A 12,534-nucleotide genomic window follows, 5' to 3' on the forward strand; every position below is an offset into this window, starting at 1 on the left:
CATTGGTAAGGAAGAGATCTAGGGTATTTTGGGGGTTGTGATTTGGGTTATCTGGTATTCTCGTCAGCTTGTGAACAATTTGTGTAAGGTTGTTAGTAATGGCAAATGTTTCAGCATCTCTGCCTGCAGGATCTGTACAACTGGAAGAGGAAAGCCAGGTGGTGTTATGGACATTAAAATCACCTAGGAGGATGATTTCACTGTTAGGAGATTGGGTCTGGAGAAAATCAGCTTTTAAGGAGAGGAAATTAAAGAGCTCACAGTGGTATTATGAGAGCGATAGAGACAGCAGATGAATTTGACTGAGTGGGGGGAGGGATATTTTTAACCAAAGAAAGTCAAAATTAGGTGATTCTAGGTTAGGTGCTCTCTGGCAGGGTATGTCAGATTGGATATATGCACAGACACCATCCTTGGGTAGAAAGGAGTTAAATAGTGTATAGTTTGGAAGGTTGAGATGGATAGTGCTGAGGGAAGGTGAGATTTGAATTTTTTTTAAAGAGTAGGTGGGGTTTGGTGGACTGCAGATGGTAATGGACACTACTAAGATTGGAGTTGAGATATAAAAAGTAATTTGAACTACAGCATATTTCAGATGCCGTAGTTTCATATTGCTAATTAATTGAGTGTTGTGGTCTTTAACTTTTCAGATTATATTAATTTGGTATTTAGGACTTCATCAAACAGCCATCAAAATATGAATAAGAATTGAATAATATAAGCACGTAAACACAAGAAAGATATTTAATTAACCAAATATTTGATTATAATCCAACCAACAGACAACTAAAGAAATTAAATTCTCTCTTAGATGAAGTCATCAGTTTAGATAGAGACACAATTGAAAGACTTAAAATTCATTTTGCAAGACCTCCTAGATTTTATGGTCTTCCTAAAATACATAAGATTGACTTTCCTCTTTGTCCAATAGTAGATTGTATTGATTCTCCTACTTACCATATAGCCAAATATCTAGCTAAACGATTGAAATCTCACATAGTGAGATTTTAATAATTTAATAATTTAATTCAATAATTTTCAATAGTAATTTAGAAAGGAATCTCTAGTTCCCTTCTAAAAAAACTCCTCAGATTTCTTAGAAAAATTGAAAAATGTCTCATTGCAACCTACAGATCTTATGTGAGCTTTGATATAGAATCTTTATATGCCAATGTACCTCTCAAGGAGACTTTAAAATTACTTGCTGAAATCTTTCCAGAAGACATTATAAGAATTATAAGACAATCGAATAGTTATATAAACTATTTGATTTCATAATATGCTTTGGATATTTCTTATGTCAAAACAAATTTTACAGCCAAGTAGAAGGAATGGCCATGGGAAGTTCTCTCTCTCTCTCCTGCTTTAGCCAACTTTTATATACATCTAGAAAAAGTCCTCTTCTCATCTATTTTCCCTCAACCATCCTTTTGGGTAAGATATATAGATGACATCTTTACTGTATGGCCACACAACAAAGACTCCTTACCTTCTTTTTTAAACAGTATCAATTCCTTACATCATCGTATAAAGTTTACTATGGAAATGGAAGAAAACAACCACTTATCTTTTTTAGACAATCTCCTCATCCGGTCACCATCAAATACTCTTACAACTACAGTTTACAGGAAACCAACGTTCACAGGTTGTTATATTCTTAAAGAATCAGCCCATCATCCTTGTCAAAAAACAGGAATCATAAAATGTCTAATCAGAAGAGCCAAAACTAATTGTTCTATTTTTAATTTTTTACAGAAAGACCTTTCTACTATCCAACAACACATGAAACTCAATGGCTTTTCCGAAAAGAATACTCAACATCTTCTCGATTCTTATAATCCACCACAAAACAACAAAGATTCAATACGTAGAGTTCCAATTCCATACGTGTCCGGGATTTCAGAACCTATCGCAAGAATTCTGAAGAAATATGAGTTAACAGCTACGTATTTACCTATTAACAAATTATCTTCCCATTTTCCTTCTCCTAAAGACAAACACTCAACTATGTCTCTTCCTGGAGTTTATCAAATTCCCTACAACTGTGATCTATCCTATTATGGACAAACTGGACGTTCTCTTGAAAAAAGAATCCAAGAATCAATCCTCCATTCATCACAACAAACCTGAAAAATCTGGATTGGCTCAGCACGGGATTGAAACTAACCACAACATCCTTTGGTCCAAAACTCGCCTCTTACATAGATCCTGTTATAAATTTGAACATTTATTCAAAGAAAGCGTAGAAGCCTTACTCCATCGTCCTAACCTGAATCGGAATGACTGTATATCTATATCAAAAATCTGGGAAAGTCTAATCAGGATAACTCATTAATTCATATTAATTTTATGTTATTTAATATTATTAATTAATATCTTTATTTCAATCATGTCTCTGCTTAAAAATGTTCCCTTTAATACTTAGTGATATAACATCACGCAGCTTGTTCTATTTTTAAATGATCTATTGTTAGTATTCCACCTTATATTTTTTTTTTTTACCAGTCTTTGTTTAGCTTCAGAATTTGCTTGCACTGACTGAGGTTTTTTTTTAAATGTTGGTGGGGAGTGGGATATAGAAAAGAGTGTTAAAGAAAAGGGGAAGAAAAAAATTTTTTTTTGAATATCCTGAATCTGAATATGGAATGAACAGAGAACAAAAATTTTCATTGAATGTGTTAATGTTGCATTAAATGCAAAACAAAAAAATTAAAAACAAAGTTCAAAATATTGTTTTAATACTTTTTTTTTTATAAAGATATTAATAAACATTATGCTAAGTATTAATTATTAGATTAATTATTATTATTACTACTACTACTAATAATAATTATTATTATTATTAGATGAGGTTAACATCATCTAAGTATTAGATGATGTTAACCTCATTTATTAAACGTGTTTTATTAAAATTTTTATTTAAGATGAAATGGATGCTATAGATCCCACTGCTATATTGTCTAATTTGCAATATAGCACTATAGAAAGATTAGAGGAGTCAAAATATCTCTTGGAAAAATTACTTAATATGGCTATTAATAAACATTATGTTAAGTATTAATATTTAGATGATGTTAATCTCATTTATTAAATGTATTTTATTCAAATTTTTATTTAGGATGAAATGGATGCTATAGATCCCAGTGCTATATTGCCTAGTTTGCAATTAGAAGAGTCAAAATATCTCTTGGAAAAATTACTTAATATGGCTATTAGTCAGGTTAGTGGTCAGCATATAATAAACTCTAAGTTATATCATATCCTCAAGGGACCCAAGACATTAAATAAATAAAATTATTATTATTTATTTATTTTTATTTATTTTTTGTTGAAAGTTTTATCACTGATTTGTAAAGTACATTATAGATGACGAGAAATTATATTCTTGTTTTAATCCTTTATTCAAGCATATGTGAAGGAGAGTTAGTACTTGAAGTATTGTATGCCCACAGTTCACATGACCAGGTCTGGCAGATAGCCAGGATTAGTCAATTCATGCTGAAGGGGATAAAGAAATAAAGGATGTATGAATTGGTCACCAACATGCAAAACACATGCTTTATACGTAAAATTTTCCAACTGTTATACAAGCAAATTAGTTACTACTTTAAAAACTACAATGTTCATAAAAGAAAAGTTAATTTTACGACGTGCAATAATAAACAATTCATCTCACAAGATGGATTGATTACCTTATTATCAGAATGGATTATCCTTCTTCTGACACATACAGAAGTGTCGAAGGGTATTGCATCTGTGGGCATACATATCTTCACAAACTAATCTCCTTATAAATACAAGCTGTTGACGACATATCATTTGCTTTCATGTGAAAACTTTGGTTTGGATAAAAGATTACAAGAATATAATTTCTTGTTTTTTAATAGACATTATTTTTTGTGTGTCTGTGTGTGGAAGGAGTTATTTTGTGAATTTTCTTTAATATGACATTGATAATATAGAATTTTGGTCAAGCCTTTTTGGTTGTTTGTTCTAATAAATAAGTTCGTTATAACTGCATTTCCTATGGTTAGATTTCACCTTATTTTTTTTTTAATCAGTCTCATTCTGAAAAAAAGAATGAGCATTTATTAGAAGAGCTGGTATGTTATATCAATTTTATGATATGTATCCACAAGGGGGTGTTCAAGCTACTATGAAAGCACTACGTGATTAAATTTACATTATTATTAACCTGGTATCCAGTTTTGCTCCAATTTTGGCTACTACTTGTCAGCATTCCAATATTTTCATATTGGAATTTGGGGGGGGGGGGAGAGGCCGTAATTTTCGATGAATTTCCTGTGGACGTGCTACGAGAGTGTGGTTACCCATTAGAAATCAAGGTGATGTTGGCAGTTCTATTCTAGTTTCCAGATGGAGAATCAATGTAAGCTTTCCCCCAAAACTTCTACAGCAGAACTGCCAGAATCATCCAGACAGCAGCCAGTATCCAGGAAGAAGATGCAACGTCATGCTAAACTAGCTGAAGTTTGTTCAAATTGATTGAGCTGTGTTTGCAAAAGTAACTGTAAGTAAGCACTACTTTGTTAATGTCTTTAAAGCTTGCACTTGAGAATTGTATATATGCTTACAGAAAATTGTTAGTATTTAGCTAGTTAATAAGTTGTACCAACTGAAAGGGAAAACGAATGTTATCCTATATGTGTAGTGTACGAAGTTTAGCTAAGTGTAACATAAGAAGCACCTACAAGTCTAATTTAGATATCTGAGCATTGTGACAGGTTGCCTACTGTGTATGTAATAGGCCTTAGAGAGTTAATGTCTCCTATTTGTTTGTGCATTGTACTATTTTATTAGGTTAAAATGAAATGTTTTGTTTGTGTAACTATTTTGCATGATCTATTTGCCAATGCTCTGTCTCCAAAAAAATTAGCGAACCTGCGAGCCTATTTAATTAAGAATTGCTACGACTAGTTATAAGGGATTGTGTATGTTAAAATTTGATGTTGCATATGTTCCATACTTAAATTCTCAAGCTATATATATATATAATTTAGAATGGCATGGTCGTTAAACAAATAAATTTTTCTAAATTGCATAGCTTGAGAGTTGGTAACCTGCTTATCGTGAATAACAAGATCATTCGCTAGCAGTGCGGACATAAAGAAGATTATTAAGGATTAATAGTGAGGTCTATATTAAGCAGATTATAATTTTATTTGAGTAAGGTAGAAGAAATAAGTTACGCCTAAAGTGCACGTGTAAAAGGAATAAAAGTTGCCGTTGATAACAATATAAAGTTGATGATAAAAAAGTTGATAATAGAATTATTAAAATTTTACAATGCCGCAGCCAACATTAATATTTACACCACATTTGCTACCACAGTTATTCAGTTTAGTTAGGGTATCTTGCAGACTTGTACTGGATTTATTTAGAAGTATAACATCATCCACAGAGCTGAGATTAACATCTCCAATTTTGATATCAGGTTTAATACCACTTTCCTTCATAATGTGATCCATATAAATAATGAATAACAGAAAGGATAATGTACATCCTTGTCTGACACCAGATTTAATATTAAACCATCTTCCTGTACTTCCTTCAATTCTAACTGCTGACTTACAACCCAAATAAAGACTAAGTATTGCGTGATGTAATGTCCATCGACACCATATAACTGTAGCGTTTCGAAAAGCTTCTCTCTTAGCCTTGTCATATGCCTTTTGCAGGTTGACGAAACTTAAATACAGATCTGTATTATATTCCCATGATTTCTCAACTATTTGTCATAAAGTGAAAATCTTATCCTGGCAGTCTCTATTTGGCCTGAATCCAGCTTATTGTTCACCAAGCTTCTCTTCCACAATCCTTCTCAACCGTTTCTCAAGTATACTTGCATATATCTTACCAGGAACACTCAGTACTGAAATACCTCTGTAATTCTCACATGCAGTTTTATTTCCCTTTTTATATATGGGTACTACGAGAGCTGTACTTAAATCATCTGGAAATCGTCCCTCTGTCCAGGCCTTCTAAACTATGCAGCGCAGCCACTCTAAGACTTTTATACTTCCATAGAGTATTTCTAGTCGAATATCATGTATGTACTCCAGCTGCTTTCCACATTTCAGGCTTTTGATGGCTTTTTCTACTTCAAGTATGGATATGTATTCCTGATTGCATGCGTGTTGAGTGTTTCTTACCATGTGCTGTCACTGATTGTTTCATTTAGCTGTTTTTCGAAGTAATTACTCCATATATCTAGAATACCGGCATGACGTGGGGAGCTCAACCAGAGGTACTTCGTTCGACAGCTTTGGCATTGTGTTTTGTTGCAGGGGAGTATGCTGCCCCAGTGTGGGAAGCAATTGCCCATGCAAAACATGTGGATGTGGCTTTAAATGATACCATTAGGATCATAACGGATGCCTAAGACCAACCCCAGTCAACAACCTGTATACTTAGCAGGCATAGCACCTCCAGGTATAAGACATCAAGTGGCTGGTGAGATGGAGAGAAAAAAGCAGATGACGAACGAAAGACATTCGATGTATGGCCATATCATCACGGCTTCTTGACTCAAATCGAGGGGTAGTTTTATGCAAAGGACTAAACCATTGATCCATAAATCTGAGGAGCGACACCTTGTTCTATGGATGGAGGGAATTGGTTCAGCTTCAAGAAGTTCCTATAATTAAGGAAGAGTTAATCAAGCGATATCACCTACCCTACAGCACCTGGAGGACTCTGAACCGTCTTAGAGTGGGAGTGTCCAAATGCAGAGGTAATCTGATGAAATGGGGTTATGTAGATGATGACAGCTGTGACTGTGGAGACATCCAAACTGACAAACATCTTTTATGTTGCACAAATCTAATCGATGTGTGCTCCACGGATGAAATTCTGATGGTCAATGACAAGGCGATACAAGCCACTGTTTTTTGGAGGGAGAGGATATGATTGGTTTTCTGGACTCGGAAAGTAAGTATATGTCTAGAATATCATTCTTCAATTTTCATGTCACCTTTATCATCTCTTATTTCTTTTATAGCAATTTTTCCTGTATTTCTAAGTTTTTTTCACTAGCTTCCAGAATAGCTTCAGGAAGGTGGAAACCCTCCTCATATTTATTTTCTATGTTCTTACCAAAGTCTTTCAATGACTTTTGTTTAGCTAGTTTTACACAGTGTTTAGCTTTCTTGCATTTGTTTCTGTATTCTCTAAGAGCACAAGCTGACTTATTCGCCAGGAACTTTCAATATGCTTTTTTTCTTTTCCTTCACTGCCTCTTTCTGTGTCCACCATGGAGTTCTGATTTTTCTATCCTTGCAAACAACCTCACCACCTCTCTGGCTGAATCAATGTTTTCTTCAGGGCTTGCCACTATATCTCCAAGGTTTGTTTCCTGTTCTCAAATTCTTTCATTTTTTCTTGAATAATATTTGTGTATTTTAATCTACAGTTCACATTTGAGTGCTGCTCAACTTTTATTCGCTTTAAAACTTTCTTACATGTTCTTCTTTTCAATGTGATATTCAATTTTATCCTGCTCAAGGCTAAATGGTGGTCATTTCCAATTTCAAATCCTCTGTACACTCTAGTGTCCTGCACCAGGGAGAAAACATCGCTATCAACAATAACATAGTCAATGAGACTTTTCTTATTCTTTGCCTTTTCTCTCCGTGTTAATTAGTGCACATTTTAATGTGAATCATTGTGTTAATAATAACCAGTCCATGTCTTGAGCAGAAATCCAACAGGTATTTACTATTATTATTAGCTTTGCTCTTTTCTCCAGATTTTCCCAAAATATTTTTGTATGCCTGATAATCATTTCCTAGTCTGCTATTTATTATATTCCCTAAAATACAATAAGAACCAACTGTTCATTTTTCATTGTGTCAGTTGCTTTCTCTAAAGCCTCAAAAAATTCCTCTACTTCTTCCTTAGTAGAACCTTCTGTGGGACCATAGACACAAATAAGACTCCTGTCCAGTTCCCCATTCTGATTTTTGCACACATAACCTACTTGATATTGCTTGCCATTCAAGTAAATTAGCCTCGTATTTAGTGTTGAATACTATGTCTACTAATTCTTTTCCTTGATTGTCATTGCCTGGATATAACATTTTTTATTTATTGCTCAGCTTAGAAATATCTCACCAGTTTTTTTTTTTTTTTTGTTTCATTCACCCGTATTATGTTAATCTGATACTTATCCAATTCCTCAGCTAGCTCCATTTCTTTGTCATTGAGGCTTCTTATGTTGATAGTACCGATCTTGAACTCTGGTGATGTTGAGTTTGTATTTTAAGATTTGTTCCAGTAGTTGTTCGCTATGGTTTTTAGGCGAAAACAACAGGAGCCTTGTTTAACCTGGTGAAGCTCCAGCTGGCTCAAAATTCTGTCATGATGTACCATGGTTTTGTATTGTGTTTTAAGCCAATAAGAATACAATTTTGTCGGCTAAATCCCACATTGCCAGCTCATCCTCGTTCATTCAGTATCCAGGTAGATACCTAGCAGGGTTCACTACGAGAAGGTGAGGATTGGACATTAGGTCAGAAGGCCTGGTTGGTTTTCTGCATTCCTTTAAAGGCTATGTGGAGGTCTCCTCTCGGTTATACAGCTTTGACCCTTAAGCACCCCTTTTATTTTATTTTATGTTATTAATCTTCACATGATATGGTCTATCAGAGCAAAGGTCGATGCCTTTGCCCCAATAGGCCAGAAAGGCCGAACAAAATACATCAAGATCTATCTCATGCTGGTATGAGGTATTCTATAAATGATTTGTTGGTGATGACTGCAAGCCACCAGTGTGTGCCCTGCAAAGCTCTAAGCAGCAAGATGTTAATATCTGCCAAAGTAATGCCTATAGAAGTCAAGTCTTTGTAACTCTTATTGCACCATACACCACGAAGGGGGGGTTGTAGCACTAGTAAATTGAGGAGCTACCCCAAACTCCTCTTCAGTCTGTTGAACAAGATCTGTATTCTGCTCATAATATGAGACCTTGTTCCCATGATTGACAACAAGTAGACACTTAGTGCCTACTGTCTGTGCATCAATAACCCAAACTCTCTCTCGTCCTTCTTTGCAATTAAATTGGGCTTTCTTATACTAGCCATAGTCCTATAGTATGGTTTAAATACAGTCTCCCAACCTTTGTGTTTCAATCGATTATTTAATATGGAGACCACAGCATCATGCCGCTTCACCCGACTACGATGAGTTCAAAAACAACATTGGGCAATATGAGAAAGGGTTTCGCTGTAGTGGCAACCTGCCATACTACTTCTGTCACCCCCCCCCCCCTCCATGGGTTGGGCAGGGCATTGAACCCAGCCCTGATTAAGTCGATTAATTCATAACCAGGTAGGAGTCTAGTATGTTCCCATACCCATTGATGCTGGGGAGGCACTAGATTAGATTCTTAAAGTGATGCACCATGGACAGAGCTATGTAGCTGATTTCCTATGCTCTGCTAAGTCTCTATCAGTTGACCTTGATATTTGGTCCACTCTGTAGCATACCGAAAGTCTTCCTGGATAACAGGACAATGAAATGCATCTCTGCAAATTTGAGAATGGATATTTCTAGTAAATTCTATTTTAACTGAGGCATGGGATAAGACAGCTGAGCGAAGGGATACCATTTCCCTTCCTTCACCTTGGCATGAAAATAGGCAACATGAGTATCTAAAGGAAGCCTAAGCCATGAACGAATGGAAGAGCAGATAGCACTATCCATATGGGACAGTACTGAGACATAGGTACGTCTGAGTATCAACTGATGATAGTATCTAGGGAGCAAATAATTTGAAAGGAGGAAAAGCTTTTGCTGGGGTTTGAGAGAAGCTTTTCTTAAAGATGACAAAGCATTTTCTAAAGAGAAGGAAATACAAGACCGTCCTTTTCGTGTAAAGAAGATACAAAGATATTTCTATTCTTCCAGGATGGTAAGCCAATGCAATGGTCTATCGTGCAGGGGGGGGGGCTCAAGATTTTCAACCTTTAGCTTCTTGTTATGCCTCAAAGGGACAAGTGCTAATAAGCAGGACTTTTCCACATCCATGGTAAGACCTCTAACACGAAAGAAGTCTACTGCCCAGTCAAGGAGTTCCTGCAGGCCTACCTTAGTGGAGGCCTCGAGAATAAGGTCATCTGCAAAGGCCATAGCATTAAAAGAAGAAGCATCAAGAGAGTAACCAGTATGGTTAAGTAGAGAACAAAGAAACTCATCAGTAATGCAGTTGAAGAAAAGAGGGGGGGGATAGAGGGTCACCTTGGTGAACACCCTGAACTATGGGAATAGAAGTCGCACAGGCTCCTATATTAATAGTTATAGAATTATTAGAGTATAACTCTAAAACGCATGAATGAAAAGAATCTGGAATAGGAACACTATCAAGTGATTTCTGAGTGTCCAGGGAAGCCATAAACATAGGCTTAAGATGTCGGCAGAAATCGGAAAGGAGGGCAGAAAGAATATAGATCTTCTCAGTACAGTCATCTGGAGGGACAAAGGCTCTCTGCCACATATCACATTAAATATACTTTTGCAATCTCTTTATGATGAAGTTGAAGAACAGGAGAAACTGTAATAGACCTCTAATCCACACCTCTGCTTGTGGTATCCTTCTTTGGGATAAATATAGTTCTTGAGTTCCATAAATAAGGTAGAATAACTTTAGTTGATAGAAAAATGTTCACAAGATCTTGAAGAATCTGAATGCGCACTTTCCTTAAATGTGACACTGGAAAGTCATCAGGGTCAGAAGCTGAATTACTAGGGGGAAAGCTGATATAATTTCTTCATGCAATATGGGGAGAATAAATGGTTGATTCTTGGGTCTGTCCCACACAGGCTGGTCTTGATCAGGTAAATGCAGTGGTGGAGTGGAGAAAAGAGTGGTGGAGATGCCCCATCTAGTATAGTCTTCTCACACATCCTGCGATTCTTCTTATATAAGGCTTACATTTCTGAATAAGTCCTCTTCCTCAATCGCCTATGTGAAGGTAGACTTTGAGGCCGGGGATGTCTTGGTTGTGGAGGCCGATGCTGCTGCTCAGAAAATACATTTTGGGGGTAATCCTGAAGTTTGCTGGTGATGTCATTCCCATTAAGATGAACACGAATAATGTCTTTATTCTAGTCTGCCAACTTATTTGCTAGGATTCTTTGGTATGCTTTCTTCTTTTCTAAAATTGCTTCTTTAACTTCTTGTGTTCATCATGGTTCTTATTTTTCTATCCTTACAGACATTTACCACTTACCTCCCTAGCTGAATCAATGTCTTCAAGATTTGGTTCTTGTTTTTTTGACTGCTTCAGATTTTCTTCAATAATGTTTCTATAGTCGAGTCAACCATTATAAAAACTGCTCGACTTTAATTATTTTTAAAACTTTCTTATGTACTATTCTTTTCAATGTAATATCCATTTTATCCTGCTTAGCACTAAATAATGGTCACTTCCAATTTTATATCCTCTGTACAGTCTCATATCCTGAACCAGCATAAAGATATCACTATCAACGCTGACCTACTCAATGAGTCTTTTATTTCTTTTGTTTTCTCTCTGTATGAACTTGTGCAAATATTTATGTTGAAACATGGTGTTAGTAATGACTAGTATGTATCCTGAGTAGAAATCCAGCAAATACTTAACCATTTTATTCGCTTTGCCCTTTTCTCTAAATTTTCCCAAAATAGGAATGTTCCTATATGCCTGATGGGATTAGTTTCCTACGCTGCTGTTTAGATCTCCAACAAGGAGCACTTTTTCCATTTTCTTTATGTCAACTGATTGTTCTAATGACTCAAAGAGTTCTTCCACCTCTTCCCTAGAAGACCCTTTTGTGAGACATAGGTACAAATAAGTATCATCGTCCATTTTGAAGTGTGTTCACATCACTCTACTTGAAACTGCCTTCCAGTCAAGAAGTTTACTTTCATGTTTGGTGTTGAATACTGTTGCCACTGTTTCCTTTCCTTGATCATTATTTCCTAAATATAACATCCTATATGTATTATTTAATAAGATCTCACCTGGTTTTGTTCTATTTTCATCAGTAATGCCAATTATGTCCCTGTGGTACTTTTCCACTTCTTCTGTAAGTTCGATTTCCTTTTCATTAATACTCCTTATATTAATAGTTCCTATCTTAATTTCTTCTGCTGCTGGGTTTCTTCTTCTACTTTTAGATGTAGAGGTGGAGCTTATTCCAGTAGCTGACTTTTCTGTTCACCTTAGTTCCCCTGATGAAAGCTGCAGGTGTGTGTGTGGGAGGGGGAGGCTTGTTTAATCAGGCAGTGCCCAGCTGACATGAAATCTTGTCACGTACCATTTTATGCATTTGTGGTTTAAGTCAATAGAGCGTACAATTTGGTCGGCAAGTTCCAAATTGCCAGCCCATCCTCATTTGTTCAGTACCTAGTAGATACCTACTAACAGTGTAATCCTGTCAACTCAGTTGTGAGCAAGAAATGAGACCAAAACATAAGCTAATAAGTACATGCTACATTACTCATTCTTTTGATTCAGATTTGAATATAGTTAC

At 35.7% G+C, this 12,534-nt stretch overlaps 1 protein-coding gene across 1 annotated transcript in view; it reads left to right on the forward strand.

Moving 5' to 3' along the window:
- Positions 1-12,534, forward strand: part of LOC150096717 (kinesin-like protein KIF21A) — a 753,433-nt gene that overhangs the window by 492,103 nt on the left and 248,796 nt on the right. The window contains exon 23 of the mRNA XM_090408696.1: positions 3,119-3,220. Coding sequence (XP_090264822.1) covers positions 3,119-3,220 — 102 coding nt within the window. The remainder of the gene's footprint in view (positions 1-3,118; positions 3,221-12,534) is intronic.

The sequence above is a fragment of the Typopeltis vanoorti genome, chromosome 18, assembly GCF_054136105.1.
Source record: "Typopeltis vanoorti isolate ZY-2024b chromosome 18, IOZ_Tvanoo_1.0, whole genome shotgun sequence".
NCBI lineage: Eukaryota > Metazoa > Arthropoda > Arachnida > Uropygi > Thelyphonidae > Typopeltis > Typopeltis vanoorti.